The sequence below is a fragment of the Narcine bancroftii genome, chromosome 6 (genome assembly GCF_036971445.1).
Source record: "Narcine bancroftii isolate sNarBan1 chromosome 6, sNarBan1.hap1, whole genome shotgun sequence".
NCBI classification, from domain to species: Eukaryota; Metazoa; Chordata; class Chondrichthyes; order Torpediniformes; family Narcinidae; genus Narcine; species Narcine bancroftii.
Window position 1 is genome coordinate 30,295,023 of NC_091474.1, and position 19,217 is coordinate 30,314,239.

Genomic DNA, 19,217 nt, shown 5'->3' on the forward strand with positions numbered 1-19,217 from the left:
GTACTACCGTGGGCGACCCATTGTTTCTGCCTGCTCTTGCCCTTGTACCTCAATACCATAGTGGTCCCCCCTCATCCGGTTCCTTCTCTCCGACATTCAGGACACTATTCATATTCCCCAGCTCTATGAAGAATTACAGTTTTCAAGCTATCATCGCCTCTTCAGCATGGATGTACAATTGCTGCAAAGTCCATTCCCTAGAGGATTCCCTCTTCCTATCATTGATAAAACATGCAGCCATATCCCCCTCAATTTTTACACTTCTGCCTAACACCACCTGCCCCCAAGCAAAGCAAGGGCAGAGTATTTTTCCACCCCGCCACCCTCTGCATCAGACATTATCGTCTACCTGCCAAACAATGTGATTCCACTATCAGCCACATCTTCCCCTCCTACCCCATCCACTTTTATTCCAACACCGCCCCCCCTCCCCCACCAAGTACATCCTTTCAAACTCCCTAGTTTGTTCTTCCCTCCCACCCATCCTTCCACCTGCTTTGGTCACTACAGAAAGTGCACATTTTTCCCTAAATCTCCACCTCCACCCAGAGCCACAAACAGACCTTCCAGGTGAGGCAGAGCTTTCCCTGTACACCATCCAACCTCATCTACAGTATTCAATGTACCCAGCAAGGAGTCCTCTATGTCACTTTGCCAACTACCTGCGCTCTGTGAGTCCAGGCTAGAACTCCCAAATGCCAATCATTTTAATTCACATCACCTTTCCCAGAAAGACATCTGTCCTTGGGCTCATCCATTCCCAGGGCGAGGAACAACACATCACATTTCTCCTGGAGAGTCTTAAACCCAATGGCATGAACATTAATTTCTTTTCCAATTTTAGGTAACCCCCATCTCCCTGGCTCCATTTACCTGCTTTCTTACTTTTCTCCCTATCCTTCACTCCCCACTCTTCCCCCCACTTGTTATAATGAATAAAACTAGGGGTGGCCAAACCATCCAACCTCATCTACTGCACTGGAGTGCTCACCGAAGTTGGGTTCTCCTGGCTTGGGCTAGACCATACCACAGCAGAGTATCGCCAATGTGGGATGTGTGATAGGAGGATCAGGCAAAGCTTAGATCCGCTTCAGGGAGTGGCTGTGGAGGTCAGAAAGCCGGTGCTGGGCCAGGAGAGCTCTAATGAGGCATGACCTGCCCCAAAGGCATGGAATCTGTCCAGGGATTCTGTCAGTGGGGAAACAAGGTGATGAAGACAGGAGAACCAATGAGGACCTCATCCAGGCATCAAGCCAGGACAGAGCTGGAGGTGGCAGCAGCTCTAGCCCCACTGGATGAAGAGTCCACTCCAAGCAGCTGCTCCCTCCATCCCACTGGTGTCTGGGAAGAGGGGAGCAGAACCGTGGGTTCCTTGGCCTTGCTCTGCCACAGGATACAGCTTTGCATCAGGTCACTTCCTGACTGTGACCACTACAATGGTGGGCAGTATGGTTAGTGCAACACTGTTACAGCATTAGCGATTGGGACTGGGGTTCGAATCCGGTACTGTCTGCAAGGAGTTTGTGCATTCTCCCAGTGTCTGTGTGGGTTTTCCCAGAGGGTTCTGGTTTCCTTCCAACGTTCAAAACGTACTGGGGTTGTAGGTCAATTCGATGTAATTGGGTGGCATGGGCTCGTGAGCTGAAATGGCCTGTTATTGTGCTGTACGTCTAAATTTAAATTTAAAAGCTATATCTGCAGAGACCAGTGGCAGCAATGTTCCCAAAGGAAAACAGCAGAAACAGGAGTCATCCATCTGGCCAGTCGAGCCTGCTCTCACATCTGGCTGTGGACCCAACTCCACCTTTACCCCATAACCCTTAATTCACCTACAATGCAAAAATCTATCTTACTATATCTTAAATATATTTAATGAGGCAGCCTCTACTCCTTCCTTGGGCAGAGATTTCCACAGAAAATTAGTCAGGATTTCTAAAATATTTGGTATGTATAGGTGTACATTTTTATTATTGACGCTGATACAAATCAGCAGTTTAAAAACTACATACTTGAATAATTATTATGTATATTATTTCCTAATATTTATATAACATTTTTATAACAAAACGTGCAGCAAGAGTAAAAATGTGCATGTAATTTTCTTTCATGTCTTGCAGTTCTCAAACATTTAAAGTTTATGGTATGGGGCTCTTGTATTAAACAAGTTTACATTATCACGACAAGGATTTCCCGTTCTACATTATCACGACAAGGATTTTCTCCTCCATCGCTGACTGACCATTCCTCTCCAGCTTCTCATCATTTGCTCCAGATTCTAGCATCTGCAGCTATTCCCTCAACATTTTTGCTTACAACCTGATGACCAAAACATGAACTCTGTTTTTTGTTCTCCAGGTTCATCGACCAGGCTGAGTAGACACACATTCTGTTTTTACTTGAGATGAAACATGAAACCCAGTTAGTAGCTGCAACTGACAAGAGCAGAGTGTATGGCGCAGATCAGCAATGCCAACATACCAGGATGTTCCCAGTGTCTATAATTCTGCAGGAAAATGGCAACATCCCAAATAAAATCTCCTCTCTGTGGCTGCTGTCTGGGAGACCAGGAGAATCGGCACATCCCAGGATTCCAACCATAGGTACACAATGCACACAAATCCTTAAGAATACAAGAAACAGGAATTATCTTTCATACTTGCTCAGGTAGGCAATAAAATCATGGCTGATCTTCAGAACCACTTTCTTCCTGAATACACCCATAAGTGAGTCTGCACACCTGATGGGTAGAAAATTCCAAAGACTTCTGGGTTGCAATTTCTTCTCACCTCTGCCTGAATGGTCAATATCTTACTTTGAGAAAATTAACCTTGGTTCAAGATGCCCCAGCCAAGGGAAACACAAGCTCCACATCTTCCTGTGGAGCCCCATGGAACTCTGTACATTTCAATAAGATTAACTCTCATTCTTCTAAAGATCACACCCAGTCAGCTTAATCCCTCCTTATCGGATACATCTTTCAGCCTAGAACAATCTGCTGAATATTCACTCCTTCAATCCCAAATTCACACTTTCTTTGGGAGGGAGACCAAATCTGTATCCAATGGTCCAGATGCAACCCCACCAGGATTCTATAATGGGAGCATGCCATCTGTACTTTCATATTCAAGAGCTCTTGCCATGCAGACCAACACCCCACATATCTTCCTAAACACTGCACCTGAACATTAACCTTCAATGAGATTTATAACTCCAAACACCAACACTTCCAATCTCTAATCTTTTAGAAAAAACTACACCCCTTTCTAAACTTTTGCCATTCTTCCATACATTCTACCTTCCATGAACTTAACCAGACACTCAGACAGTTTTTTTTGTTGCCCTGAAGCCTCTCACCACCCACTTCACACATCATTGGGCAAACTTGAAAATATTACTCATCATTGGGCAAACTTGAAAATATTACTTGACTCCCTCTGTCCGTCCGTCTAGACTGGCCAGCACCAAGTCATGATATCCACCCACACACTCTCTTATGATTGTTTTGGCCCCAGGTTAATCCACACTGGTGTATTATTCCTAACACCTAGTTTCACTTTGTTCCATTTCTTGACTGGCACCATAAGGACCAAATGCATCTCAGTGACAGGAAATGTTCCCCAAGACTACAACATTCTTTCTAAAACACTCAAGGATGGAAGTTACATTGAATCTGGAACCAATCCTGGTCATCTGTCAGAGAAATTTAAAAATCCTTGTCAAGGAGTAAAAATAGTTGATCGGAATGCTGCCAGTGATGGGCGATTTCAGCCAAGATGGGATCACTGCCGTCAGAACAAGGGAATTTTTAGTATAGGCATACAAAATTATGACACGATGAGAGGGATACTGATCTCATTGGCCAACAGTTCAAGACAGCAGAGACCTATGTAAAGGAGTTTTGAACCGATAAGAGGATTGGTTACGCATTTGCAGAAAGAGTAGGGAGTACGCTACCGGAGGTTGTTTGTTACAATGGAGTAACCAGCCTTCAGTACTATTTTGTATGGAACATGGCAGGCAGAATCACACACACACACACACACACGAAGCAGTTAGACATCACAGCCTCTCAGGCTACCCCACTATTCAATAGGATCACTCACCATTTGGGGTCAACCCCAGTAACCTTGCAACCTTGTGTTGTCAAGGATTTTCCTGCTTTAAACTGCTTCTAAAAAAGGAACATCTCCATGCCAACTAGGGCAAAGTTTAAAGATGATGTGTAGGGACAACATTTTGTTTTAAACGAACAAACAGAGTGGTAGGTGCATGGTGCAAGCAGTGCTTAAGAAGCTTCCAGATAGCACATAAATATGCAGGGAAAAGGGAGATGGGCATCAAGTTCAATCAGCAATGTTTTTGGGCATCAGACTTGCCGTACACATTGTGGACCAAACAACCTGGCCCTGGGCTGTCTATGAAATAGGATTCTTGGCTATTAATTTACTCTTTCAGTTTTAAATAGCCAGCCCTAGTTCCAGATGTACTCATGAGGAATCATCTTCTCCACACCAACTTCTGGACCCTGAGTTTCAGTCATCTCCTCCCAGTCATCCAAATTCCAGCAAGGGATATGAGGTACAACATCATTAGCTGCAGACGGCTGTACAAGTTTATAAAACACCTGAAGTACAGGAAGGATATCCTTGCACTGGAGTTGGTGCAGAGCAAACTCCCTCCATGTTGGTAAACAAGAAGTGTACAGTACACAAAAGTTCTGGAGAGACTCAGCATCCAGAGGAAGTAAAAGGCAATCAGTGTTTTAGTCCTGAGCTCTCTTCCTGAATTCTCAAACACTGACTGCCTATTGCTTTCCATGGATGCTGCATGACCTGCTGAGTTTCTCCAGCATGTTTGTATACTCAGTAGCATGTTGCTTTCATGGAGTGTTTCAGTAACAAAGAGAACCATAGAACATTACAGCACAGAAATGGGCCCTTCAAGTCTGTGCCAAATTATTATTCTGCCTAATTCCATTGACCTGCACCCAGCCCATACCCCTCCATAACCCTCCTCTCCAGGCACCTATTCAAATTCTTCTTAAATGTTAAAATCAAGCCCTCATTTACTACTTCAGCTGCCAGTTCATTCCACACTCCCCCCACCGCCCATGTTCTCCCTGTATTTTCCACTTTCACTCTTAACCCATGTCCTCTAGTTTGCATCTCACCTACCCTCAGTGGAAAAAGCCTACCTACATTTAGTCTGTCTATCCCCCTCAATTTTAAATATCTCTATCATGTCTCCACTCATTCTACGCTCCAGGGAATAAAATCCTAACCTGTTTAACCTTTCCCTGTAACTCAGTTCCTGATGTCCCAGCAACATCCTAGTAAATGTTCTCTGCACTCTTTCAATCTTATTGATATCTTTTCTGAATAGAAAACTGGCTGATAAGCAGAAAGCAAAGGGTTGAAATTAAGGGATCCTGTAACAAATTAAGGGCTGTCTGTAGCAAGTGGTGTTCTGCAGGGGTCAGTCTTGGGGCCCTGCTGTTTACAATCTATATTAATGATTTGGATTGTCGAATGAATGGTTTTGTGGCCAAATTTGCGGATGACACTAAGATAGGTTGCGGGGCAGGAACTGTTGAAGAAACTGTAAAATTGCAGGATATAGATGGATTGGGAGACTGGGCAAAAATATGGCAGATAAAGTACAATGTTGAGAAGTGTTCTGTTCTACATTTTGGCAGTGGAAATAAACAGGCAGAGAACTATTTGGATGGGGACAAAATTCAATCCTCGGAGGTGCAAAGAGGCCTGGGTGTCCTTGTGCAGAGTCATCTAAAGGTTAATGCCCAGGTGGGATTGGTAGTGAGGAAGGCGAATGCGATGCTAGCATTCATTTCAGTAGGTATAGTATATTAGAGTAGAGAGGTGTTTATGAGACTCTATGGAGCACTGGGAAGACCTCATTTGGAGTACTGAGTACAGTTTTGGACCTCCTATCTTAGAAAAGATGTGATGTTGTTGGAGAGGGTTCAAAGATTTACTAGGAGGATTCCTGGAATGCAGGGGCAGGTGTATGGGAGCATTTGACAGCTCTTGGGTTGTCTTTGTTGGAGTATAGGAGAATGGGGGGGGGGTGGGGGGTTCTCATAGAGACATTTTGAATATTGAAAGGTATTGACAGAGTGAATGCGGATATTTCCCTTGATGGGTGAATCAAGGAAAAGGGGTCATAGTCTTAAAATTAGTTGTCCAATTAAAACAGAGAGGAGGAAGAACTTCTTTAGTCAGAGGGTCATGGATCCGTGGAACTCACTGCCGCACAAAGCAGCGGAGGCCAGATCACTGGGAGAATTTAAACAGGAAATGGACTAGTATTTAATTAGTAAGGGTATCAAGGTAAATGGGGAAAAGGCTGGAAATTGGAACTACGTGTGAACATAATTCAGCTTAGTGTAGAGTCACGGAAAAGACGCGATGGGCCTAGTGACCTGCTTCTGCTCCTTTAACTTGTGATCTTGGTTAGGTGACCAAAACTGCACCAAATTTGGCCTCACCAAGGTCTTGTATAACTTTAGCATAACATCCCAGCTCCTATACTCAGTACTTTGCTTTATGAAGGCCAATATGCCAAAAGCTCTCTTTATAACCCTATCTACTATGTATCTGAATTCCCAGATCCCCTCTGTTCTGCTGCACTCCTCAGTGCCCTAGCATTTCCCATGGTAGGGGAGTCTAAGACAAGAGGCCACAATTTCAGGATAAAAGGCTGACAATTTAAAACAGAAATGTGGAGAAATTTCTTTAGCCAGGGTCATGAGTCTGGGAACTTGTTGCCACAGATGGCGGTAAAACCAAAGTCGTTAGGTTTACTGAAGACAGAAATTGACAGGCATTTGATTAGTCAGGACATCAAGGGTTATGGGGAAAAGGCTGGGGAGTGAGGCTGAGTGATAAGAATCAGGTCCTGATTAAATGGCAGAGCAGATCCAATGGATTGATTGGCCTTCCTCCGCTCTTAGATCTTGTGATTTACTATGTACATCCTTTCTTGGCTTGTCCTTCCAAAATGCAACACCTTATTATTTATCTGCATTAAATTTCATCTGCCATTTATGAGCCCATTTTTCTAGCTGATCCAGATCCCTCTGCAAACTTAAAGCATTATTCACTGTCCACAACACTTCCAATCAGGAGACTGGGTGGGAGCAAAGGGGTCTGAGAGGGGACCAGATAGAGGTGTAGAAAATTATGAGAGGCAATCAGGACAATGGTGAGAAACATTGCTCTTCAGACAAGTGTCGTTAACCAGAGGGCAAAGGCTGAGGATAAAGGAGGGGAAATTTGCAGCAGGTTTGAGGGAGACAGGTATTCTCAGAACATTGAAGAACTGCTGAATGAACACTTGAAATGCCATGGTATAGAAGGCAACAGACTGAATGCTGCTGAAGAGAACAAAGTACAGCCCATCACCTCTGTGCTAACGATGAGGCCAATTTGAACACCCCACCTGCCTCGATGGGGACTTTATTCCTCCATTCCTTGTCTAAACGCCTCTCAAACATTGCCATCATAACTGCTTCCCCAACACGTTTCAGGCACTTTCCACTCTGCGTGGGGAAACACTTGCCTCGTAAATCTTGTTTAAACTCTCCCTTCAAGCATTTGACATTTCCACCCTGGGTAAAAGACTCTATGCAGCTACAATATTATAAACTTCCATCAGGTCTTCCCTCAGTCTGCACAACCCACTGAAGACCATCCAAGTTTGTCCAACCTCTCCTTGCAGCCAAATCTCCAAACCAAGCCACATCCTGGTGAACCTTTGGCACCCTCCACATCCTTCCTGGAGTACAGGGACCAAAGCTGCTGCCCACCACTCCCTCCCCTCACCAGTGATAAGTGGCTCCTGGAATGGGGGAAGTCACTGTGAATGAGTTGTTAAAATGCCTGTAACCCATTGTCACAATTGTTCTTATCTGTTTTGCCACGTGCTTTCTGTGAACTTTTAAATTCAAAATGGCACTGAAAATTGGCAATGCTTTACTATGCCTGGATAGCACTCAAAATTCAAATTTTCCTTGCATCTTGGTATACATTACATTAAACCATAAACAGTGAAATGTCACCCAACCCAAGTTTTATACAGCTGCATTGATTTGTTAACTTTTATACTCAGTACCCTGACTGACAAAGACAAACACACCACCTCATTTGAGAAGGCTGAGGCAGACAAGGCTACCGGCCACCATTCTGTCAACTGTCTACAGGACTCGAGCTATAATCAGATGATAAATAAACATGAACTATCTACTTGCAGGGTCACTTTCAGAGTGCTGTGAACTTGCACTGTGAGATCCTTCTGTACATCAATGCTGGCCCATTTACTGGAGAGTTTTCTCTTACATTTAACTTTCAAATGACTTCCCATCTGTCATTTCTCTGCCCACATTTCTAATTGATCCACGTCCTGCTGAATCCTTTCACCATCTTCACCATCCATAACTCGATTAACTTTTGTGTCATTTGAAAACTCACTAATCTACCCATCTACACTTTTGTCCAAATCATTCATATACTTCAGTGTTCCTAGTGCTGATCCTTGTGGAACACCATAGGTGACAAGGCCTCCAGCCAGAGACACACCTCTCAATCACTACTCTCTCTCATATGCAGGTGGTCAACATTTTCAAAACTCAGCAGGAAAGCGATCAATAAGATTGAAAGAGTGCAGAGATGATTTACTAAGATGTTGCCAGGTCTTCAGGAGTTGAGTTACCGGGAAAGATTAAACAGGTCAGGACTAAACTCCTTGGAATGAAGAAGGATGGGATGCTCGATAGAGGTTTATAAGATTATGAGGGGTATAGACAGAGTAGATGTGAGTAGGATGTTTCCACTTACAGATTGGGGGGAGATAAATACGCCATAGCTTTAGGCTGAAAGGGGAGAGGTGTAAGGGGAATATAGGGGAAAGTTTTTTTTTTACTCAAAGAGTGGTAGGAGTGTGGAATGAGTGCCATCTGATGTGGTAAATTTAGAAAATTAAAAATAAATTGAATAAATACATGGATGGGAGGGTTATGGAATGAGAGCAGGTCAGTGGGACTAGGTAGTTTTATTGGTAGCAAAGGCCAGAGGGGTCGAATGGCCTGTTTTCTGTGCTGTAACATTCTATGGTTTTGTATTCAATCGCCCATCTCCATAGATCCTATGTGTCTTAATCTTCTGTCTCAGTCTATCTTGAAGGTCTTTTCTTTGGCTTGGCTTCGCGGACGAAGATTTATGGAGGGGGTAAAAAGTCCACGTCAGCTGCAGGCTCGTTTGTGGCTGACAAGTCCGATGCGGGACAGGCAGACACGATTGCAGCGGTTGCAGGTCTTTATTAAAAGCTTAACTGACATCCACATAGACACCCTCAATCATCTTCGTCCCTCCTCAGAAAGGAAGAGTATTTTGATGCCCAGCATGGACGTAGTGAATCTCGACTCACTAGACCACATCCTCTCATTTCAATGATTAGTCTGTTAGTCAAATGAATCCTGGCTGAACTGCTTCCAAAGCACTGACAAATGAAGCAAAACTTCCCTACTTTGGGATTTAATTCTCCTCATAAAGAACGAAAACATTCTATTTGCTTTCTTAATTACATATTGATCCTCAGTACTAACCTTCGTCAAACCCTGCACACCCCGATTTGTTCACATCTCAGAAATCTACAATCTCTCACCATCTATGTAAAATGCTGAGCTTTTACGTTTGCTGCCAAAATGGACAATGTGCCAGTTCTTGGACACTCACTTAAAGTATTTCAAACTTTTTCTGTACTTCTTAAAGTTAATTTTAAGCCTAATCCTTTATCTGCTTTGTTTAGCATGGTTGGAGAGAGCGGCACAACTCTAACGGCATCTGATTTGCATTTACGAGCTTTTACTTTTCTTACGGCTGGATGGGCAGTGTTGCTCAGATGGAGGGACATTGTTCCACCTACTCACGCTCAATGGCTATGTGATGCCATGTCATTTTTAAATTTAGAGAAGATTATATGCTCAATTTCCAATTTGAATTTAAATTTTCAAACACTGTGGGAACCTTTTATGAATTATTTTCATAATCTCTGATTTGATATGAATGCAGAAGTGCTGACTAATAAGGTAATTTATTACTTTGATTAGGAATTATTTTCTTCTGTCCTTGCCAAACAGCTTCGTTTTGGTAGTGGATTTAGATTTTTTTAAAAATAATAAAATATTACTGTAATATAATTTGTTTGAGAATGCGGGGTCAGATGAACTGGTATGATCTAAGTATAATGTATTTTTTTTAACTTTTAATGTAAAAATATTGAAAAAGAAAGCACATTCACGTAACCTGTCTACACCCTTCATAGATCTTATTCATAATGGGAAATTCTTGAATTGGGGACATAGACACAAGGGGTCAGATAATTTAATGCAGTGTACAGAAATTTTTTCTTGTAGAGAGCAGATAAATGGGACTAGCCCTTGGTGCTAAATTGGTCAGCATGCATGAGTTGGGCCGAAGGGCCTGTTCTGTGCTACATGACTCTTCTAGAGGGTGGCATATTTCTGGTTGTTGGACCTAGATCATTGGAAGAATTGAAAGCACAAGTACAGAAACACTAACGGTGGACTTAGGAGGAAACAGCCACAGAAGAGGAATTGAAATCAGCATAGATCACATTGAATGGCAGGAAGTACTGAATGGCCTCTGGCATCTATCGTCTTGTGCCCTTGTTGCCTCCATATGTCTGCTTTACAACTCTATTTTTTTTTTAACCCATAAGAAAATCCAGCAACTACTTCTTTGGTGCCTTCATCCAAACCATTTATGTAAATAGTCCCAGCACACTGTGGTCACACCAGTCCCTACCTCGGGATACCTGAAAAGGACCAGTTTATACCTGTTAGCTGCATATTTTACCCCAGACCAAATATGACCTCTTGCACTTTATTTGCATAATTTCACTTTAAAAAAAAATCAATGCTTCTATTCACAAAGCCTATAATTTTCTGAAAAGATTTAATATATTGCCCTGTCATATACAAGAACAAGGGCAGCTGCATCTTCCTTTGGACCCTTGATGATACAATCTTTTCACACCATTTCCTTCCACATTTATTTGCTTCCCATTTCACCGGGCAGTCTACACCCTCCTGAATTCTACTCCAACTGTTCATTTTGCCAAGTTTTCAAAGTCTTGACTTCCAACACCCAAGCACAGGCCACTTATATACATCGAGAACAATGGGACAGCCGCACCTCAGACCTCTAAAATTCAGGTGGAATTACCTCTGAATGGACAAGACTTGCTGCTGCAACAGTACCCACTACCCACCCTCCCTTTAACCAGTTTTGCAGTCCTTGCCTGCACGGGTTTTATTTCTCCCCTTCCAACATCAACCACCTGCACAGCTACTCGAAGACTCCAGAATGGAAGGAAGAATTGCCCTAGTTACAACTAACTGCTCCCTTTTCAGTTTTATTTGCATCTCAGCTCACACGCAGCCTAGAATTAGCTGAAAAAAAAAGTTAGCACTCATCTGGTGACATTTAGTGGCCCATTACCCACTCAGGGATGGGGAACCTCTCCTCCGGCAACTAACAGATGACAGAGGTAACCCACTCTGGTACTGGAGAGAACGTTCTGGGATAGTGTTTAGTCATGATGAGAAAAGAGTGAAACACAAAAGTCTGCAGACACTGCAATGTACACATCTTTACCTCTTCTGGATGTCGCGAGACCAGCGGAGTTCCTTCAGCATTTGTGTGCGGCTTGGCCATGATGAAGCAATGGCCAGTCCACTTCTCTGTAACTAGACCATGTGACAGAATCCTAATGGTATTCTAATATGCCTGCTTGCATCAAGCTAATCTGGACCTCTGCAGCTCTCGATAATCTCATCCAATATTCTGCCTGTCTTGCTAATTATAATTTTTCTGCACATCTAATGCAATTCCTGCTACCAGAGTGCCAATCATTTTAAGTAGACTGATCTAATCTTTCTTCACCATCTAAACCAAATTCCATGAAGAAAGGTTTGTGCACCTTGTCCTGACAGTGAACACCATCATTCTGCTGAACATGACCCACCTTCCCTCCCACCTGCACCACACCTGGGTGCCTGACCAGAGTTCTGCATACCTACAACACCAATTCTTCTGTTTCCTATTCCAGACATGAAAATAATGATTGAAATTTCATTCAACCCTTGATCACAATGAGGTGGGCAATCACTTTCTGGATTATTTGAACCTAATACCTTTGTGATTATTTGTAGTACCCAGTCTCACCATTATTAACTGTTATACTGATTCTTGAACTTCAGTAGACTCTACGCTGAATTTTTCCTCCCCCAATTTAGTTTGCTGACTCTGTTCCCTGGAGAATAGGAGGTTCAGGGGGACTAACAGAGATTCACAGATCACAAGGAAAATTGATAGGGTCACCTTTTTTCCCGGGTGGGTGAAACTATAACAAGAGGGAGAAGGTTTAAGGTGAGAGGGGGAAGATTTAAAAGAGGACCTGAGGGGCACCTCCTTCACAGGGTGTGGTGGATGCAGACAACCAGCTGCCAGAGGAAACAGTAGAAGCAGGGACATTGAGGCAGGTTCATGGATAGGATAGGTTTAGAGGGATAGGGACTGAACAAAGGGATTTGTTTGTTTGCCGTGAACGTTGGGCCAAAGGGCCTGTAGAACTCTTATGGATCTGCTTTTCAAATGTCCTCAAAAGCAGAATCGTACAACACAGAAACAAGCCCTACTGACCTTTATAACTGTCTATACAAATCCCAGTTGGTGGTATTGTGGGCATGACTACACGCTACAGAAGCTAGTGGTCTATTTGATTCTACTACCTTTGTGGCAGCAAGAAATCAACCAATCTGTAAAACCCTTCCCCTCACATTAAATGTGCCCTCTATTTTTGATAGCACTACTGGGAAAAACGTTCTATTTAGCCCACCTTAAGCCTCTTATAACTGTATACATTTCTCCTTAACCTCCTTCACTCCAAGCCAATCAAATCTCTCCCCACAAGTACCCCAACCTAGCCATCTCGTGTTGAATTTCCTTTGCACTCTCTCCAACATAACCACATCTTCCTATTACACTGTTCTGACCACAACTGCATAGTCTAGCCAGTATTTAGCAGCATAATATCCCAATTTGTATACAGTATGCCCTAGGCTATGAAGGCAAGTGTGCCATGTGCCTTCTTCACTCTATCCACCTGTACTGTTTAATTCGGAGAACTATAGACTTCAGCAATATTCCTTAGTGCACTGCCATTTACCATAGGTGATGAAACTCTATGTGAGCTCCCAAAATGCATCACCTCATACTTGTCAAAGTCAGCTGCCAATGCTCCAGCCAACTTTCCATCTGATCAGTGTCCAAGAGTTGCCTCATTAAACCTTCCTTACTATTGTTTCTTGTCATCCACAATCTTGCTGATGACATTCACATCATTAATATATGCAAACAACAAGGGTCCCAACACTGCTGCAGCACACCTTGGTCAGAGACTTTCCACCATCACCCTCTGCTCCCAATGTCACTCTAGGACCTTTAGTTTCTGCGTGTGGAGAAAATATTACAGTTGATAATTACAGAAGAGGTCTTGCAGATGGTAGAAAAGCTTTGGTGAGTCCATTGTCAAAGTCTATCCGCCTCTGATCTGTTCTCACAGCCATAGAATGCATGTAGCTGATCTAATAAATTTGCTAATCAATGGTGATCTTAACTCTGGCACCTCTCATCCCTGACCCCAGGATCTTTGGGAATTTGGCAAGGATGTTGTCAAGATTGCCAGGTTATTGATGGAGACAGTCACTTCCTGGTACAAATGCCATTGCCTAATCTGTCTCTGCCCAAGTCCAGCTTGGGGGGCTTTCCCTGATCGATAGTTTCCTGGTTTATTGGCTAATTTGCTTCTCGCTGTGATTTCCTGGCTGGAAGCACTGCTGCAGGAGAGGCAATTATATATCTTAGTTTAAAAGAAACCTGTGTTTTGGTGAATGTCATTCCTAAAAATAGGCACCGGTCTGTTATGGCTAAACCCATGGTGACAACAACTTATCAGGGAGCCGGCAAGAGTGACATCAATGTTGATATTGACAAATCTGGTTCCGATGACATCACCAGTTGAGTGTTTACCAAACACATTGTGTGGTGGGATTTCGGCCACAAATCCTTGCCAATTATATTTTTGTTTTTAATGAACAGTTGCTACCAGAGCTCAGAGGCAAAGGTGTAAGTTGCAGGTTTGCGGGATCAACGCTGTACAAATGGGAGAATGCAGGGGTCAAAGCTTCCTGACAACTCTCTGGCCCTATTTCCCAGGTTGTGAGGGGAAAAAAATCACTGTGGATACCAGTCATCTGTAATGGTGCTTTGGCATCTCAGAGAAGCAACACACAACTATAACACAGGTCCCTACCACACACAACCCTTTGAAAGAGCTCCCCAGTTAAATCCACGCCTCTGCTCCTTCCTCACAGCCCTGCTTGTTTCTTTAAACAGTGCAGCAATTAAAAACAGGACTGACAAGCTGAGTCTGGTTGTTAAACAGAAGGTACTCTATCTAAACGTAGCAAAACATCTTCAACCAGCTTTGTGCGAGCATTTCAGGAGAGAGGAATGAAAGCTGTTCAAAGAGAAATTTTGAGGAGAGGGAGATTTCAGGAGGGAACTGCTGAGCCTCAGGGGCAGCCTCCTGAAACCACAGCAGAGGGCAAATCATAGACCAGCAACTGTCCCAGTCTGACTGCAGAGCCAACAGGAGCTTATTGTCATCCAGTTCAATGGAGGCAAGATGATCACACATAATCGATCCACCTTGCCTTTATCCCTCAGGACATTTTCCATTGAAAGACACCCTCAATATCTCAGAGGGGAAATAGTCCAAGATTTTCACTGGATGTGCTTTGACCTCAGCTACTCCAAAAGGAAATGCCATCTTCAATTCTGCTACCTGAATTTAGAACAGATGCAATGCAGGCCATTCAACTCATCACATCCACATTGGCTTTAACAGAGTACATTTCTAGTTTCACCCTGGCCCCCTTCTCTGTACATTTTTCATCATGTACTTAGCCAGTTGAAGCCACAGTGGGGAGGGGAGGGGAGGGGAGGTGAGGTGGGGAGGAGATGATGGGGAGGGGAGCCCACCACATCTGCAGGCAATGATGCCAGATTCCAATCACTCTTAACTTTCTGCCCTTTCATTTTTTTTTACCTGCACCTCTCAGGTCCTCTCCATCAGGAAGACCCTCCCACAATCATAGCTCAAGAATCCTCATCATTTTACATACTTTCTCAAATCTCCTGCTTTTCTCTTCTTTCTTACATATTTACACACATGTAGGAGGCACAGGATTGGTGGAGCTGTGGAGGGTATTTTTAACTCCTGGGTACTATCAATGTGTTGATGACACGGATGGAACCTTGGCAGATGAAGTTTAATCCAGACAAATGTGAGGTGGTGATCTTGGGAATAAGAATGATCAAGAATATACCACACAAATGGTTGGGTCTTAGGGAGCATTGAGAACAGTCCAAGGATTTTTGAAAAGTGACAGCACAGGTAAAAAAAACACAGCAACGTTGGTTCATCAATTGGGCATTGAACACAAGAGGAAGGAGAAACCATGGTCAGCTATCAGCTGCAGCACTGTGTGCAGTCTGGTCACCTTGAAGGATGCAATAGCACTGGAAGGGGGTGCAGTGGACATTCACCAGCAAGTCACCTGGAATGGAGCAGTTCAATAAGATGACATTAAAGAGGCTGGGTTTGTTCACCCTGGAGCAGAGGGGGTCAAGAAGGGATGTGACAGAGGTATAAAAGTTATGATGGGTATAAGAAAGGTTTCCCATATGAGAGGTGGATAAAATGACACTTTAGGCAAGGGAGGGAAATTTTTTGAAGCTATTTGAGGGTTCTTTCTTCACCTGGAGTACCGGGAACACACTTCCAGAAACTGGTTGAAATTGGGTCACTGCCAGTATTTGAGTGTCTAGATCAGCACTGAAGTCATTTAGAGAGCATGGCCTGGTTTGTGTGGATAAGTTGGGTCAAATTGCCTGCCTCCATTCTTTATAATTCTATGACTCAATTTAACAGCGTCTTCTCTGCCTCCACGTCAGTTAACCTAGATGGGATAGAACTTAGACAAACTCAGGAAGAATATCAATTGATAAATAAAAGTATACTTGAAGGGCAAATTGAAAATGGATGCAGCAGGTTGACTGGGAGATCTGGTGAAAGTAGACCAGTTGTTGCATGTATAGCTATTTCAAAATCAGGTTAAAAAGGGTTATTAGAGGTTAACAATTTTGAGTCCAATAGTATTAGAGACAAAGGATTAAAGACCCAGCAATGGCTCAGGTTGTAAAACTGAATAATGGAGCACAGGTACTGCCCAAGACAGGAGGGAGATGTTGAATGGTTGTGACCCAAAGGTCTTCCTTTCATTAATACCACTTCTCAATGCAACTCATTGCTCGCAGTCAGAATGGGAAGAGAGTCTGGTGTTTGGTGCTGGAGCCCAATTACTATGGCTTGCAATGTCAATACTGCCTTTGATCAGACACTGCCTCCGCCACATTCAACCTGTGACCCTAACACTCAGGTGTCCACGTCACACACCCTCAGAGGGATGAGGAGCACCACTGCAGAAGGTACGGGTCCCAAGACTTGTCTCTGCATTCAGCTCAATGTCTTACCTCACTTTCCTAAAGCTGCAAGGTCCAGTTTGGCTCAGATGTGTCCCTTTGGTTCAGCTCTAAACCCCAAAGGTTACTGTGACCAATATTACTTATAGATATTCAGAACAATTGTGACCAAATTCCAATGATGCCCACATTATATTGCAGGTATGGTCAATGGCAGGGAGTGAACCATGCACCAAGCAGCTCATATCCCTACAGCCCAATTCCCAATCAAAAACTGACAACTAATCAAGAAGGTTAGTTGCCAGGAAATATTCACCTCCAACAAAGTGTACCTGTGATACACAACAACATTCTCTTCAATGGGTTTGCTCTCCAACATACTGGGCATTAACCCTTCAGCAGAGATTCAACCAGGCTAGCTACGTAAACACTGCTTTTCAAGAACAGGTCAGAGACTGGGGATCCTGCAATCAGTGACTCATCAGCTCAGAAAAACAGTACACGTCAGAAGATGATGGAACACTCTGCACTTGCCTGGATGAGGGCAGTTCCAACACTCAAAGAGCTCAGTGTCATCCACAACAAAGGAGTTTGCTTGATTGGCCGCCATTCCTTCCTTCAGAGACAACCACCCCTCCTCTGAGGCATGATGGCTGCACCAGGTACTACAGCACAATGCTGCAAGATGCTTACCCTGGCGAGGATATCAGCAACCACTCCCACACACTCATACACCCTCCCACCCATCACTCCCCCACCCACTCCCCACACACCTATCCCTTCTCTGTTTCCCCCCCACAAACCCACCCCTTTCCCAATCCAATTCCCCCACTCCCTCCCTTGCCTCACCCACACCATTCACCCCCAACCTATCACCACTCTCCTACCCATCACCATCCTCAACTCCCATCCAAATCCCACCCCTATCCATCACCCCTCCCCTCTCCCTACCAATCCCCCTTCCTACCCACCAATCCCCTCCTATCCCTTTTCCCTCTTCCACCTCTACCTATCCCTCCTCCTCCACGCATCCCCTTCATCAATCCTCCCCTTCTACCTCTCCCCAATCATCTCACCCCCACACCTCCTCACTTCACTCCCCCACCTCACCCCCTCCCCATCTCAACCCCCCCACCTCCCCACCCCACCTCCCCACCATCTCCTCCCCTCCCCATCATCATCTCCTCACCACCACACCTCCCCATCATCTCCTCCCCACCTCACCTCCCCTCCCCATCTCTTCCCCACCTCACCTCCCCATCATTTCCTCCCCACCTCACCTCCCCTCCCACCTCACCTTCCCTCCCCATCATCATCTCCTCCCCATCTCACCTCCCCATCATCTCCTCCCCACCTCACCTCCCCATCATCTCCTCCCCACCTCACCTCCCCACCTCCCCTCCCCATCATCTCCTCCCCACCTCCCCTCCCCATCATCTCCTCCCCACCTCCCCTCCCCATCATCTCTTCCCCACCTCCCCTCCCCATCATCTCTTCCCCACTTCACCTCCCCTCCCCATCATCTCTTCCCCACTTCACCTCCCCTCCCCATCATCTCTTCCCCACTTCACCTCCCCTCCCCATCATCTCTTCCCCACTTCACCTCCCCTCCCCATCATCTCTTCCCCACTTCACCTCCCCTCCCCATCATCTCTTTCCCACTTCACCTCCCCTCCCCATCATCTCTTCCCCACTTCACCTCCCCTCCCCATCATCTCTTCCCCACTTCACCTCCCCTCCCCATCATCTCTTCCCCACTTCACCTCCCCTCCCCATCATCTCTTCCCCACTTCACCTCCCCTCCCCATCATCTCTTCCCCACTTCACCTCCCCTCCCCATCATCTCTTCCCCACTTCACCTCCCCTCCCCATCATCTCTTCCCCACTTCACCTCCCCTCCCCATCATCTCTTCCCCACTTCACCTCCCCTCCCCATCATCTCTTCCCCACTTCACCTCCCCTCCCCATCATCTCTTCCCCACCCCACCTCCCCTCCCCATCATCTCTTCCCCACTTCACCTCCCCTCCCCATCATCTCTTCCCCACCAATCTCCTCTTCCCTCCCCCTCACCTCCACGATGAAGGGCCGCTCCTCCCCGCTCACCGCCAGCAGCCAGAGCAGCGCCTGCAGGCAGCAGCCGGTCCAGGAGAGCGCGGCCCGACCCCGAGCTGCCGCCCCGACCCCTGCCCGCGGCTCCCGGCCCACTGCCATCGCCGCCCGGCTCGGCTCCGTTCCCAATCCGGGTCCAACTCCGCTTCGCTCCGTTGCCGGTCCGGGTCCGGCTCCCGCTCCGGGTCCCGACGCCCGGTCCCGGGTCCGATTTCTCCGCAGTGTCTCCGCCGCCGCCTCGCTCTGCGCAGCCTCCCGCCTTAAAGCGGCAACTCCGTGGCTGGTTGTGGGGACCACGGCGGTGGCAGCGTCAGCAGCGCGATTTAGCGCGCGCCCCGCCCCACGCGTAACTGTCCATCACAGCACCCATCGTGTGGCAGACACATCCCTGCCCATTACAGCACCCACCGTCTGGCAGAGACACCCCTGCCCATCACAGCACCCACTATGTAGCAGAC

General features: G+C 45.4%; 1 protein-coding gene across 2 annotated transcripts in view; it reads right to left on the bottom strand.

Annotated features, from left to right (window-relative positions):
- Positions 1-19,007, bottom strand: part of mmp24 (matrix metallopeptidase 24) — a 79,345-nt gene extending 60,338 nt beyond the window's left edge. For both annotated transcript variants that reach the window (XM_069884581.1, XM_069884580.1), the window contains exon 1: positions 18,721-19,007. In XM_069884581.1, coding sequence (XP_069740682.1) covers positions 18,721-18,861 — 141 coding nt within the window. In that variant the 5' untranslated portion in view covers positions 18,862-19,007. The remainder of the gene's footprint in view (positions 1-18,720) is intronic.
- Positions 19,008-19,217: the final 210 nt, after the last annotated feature.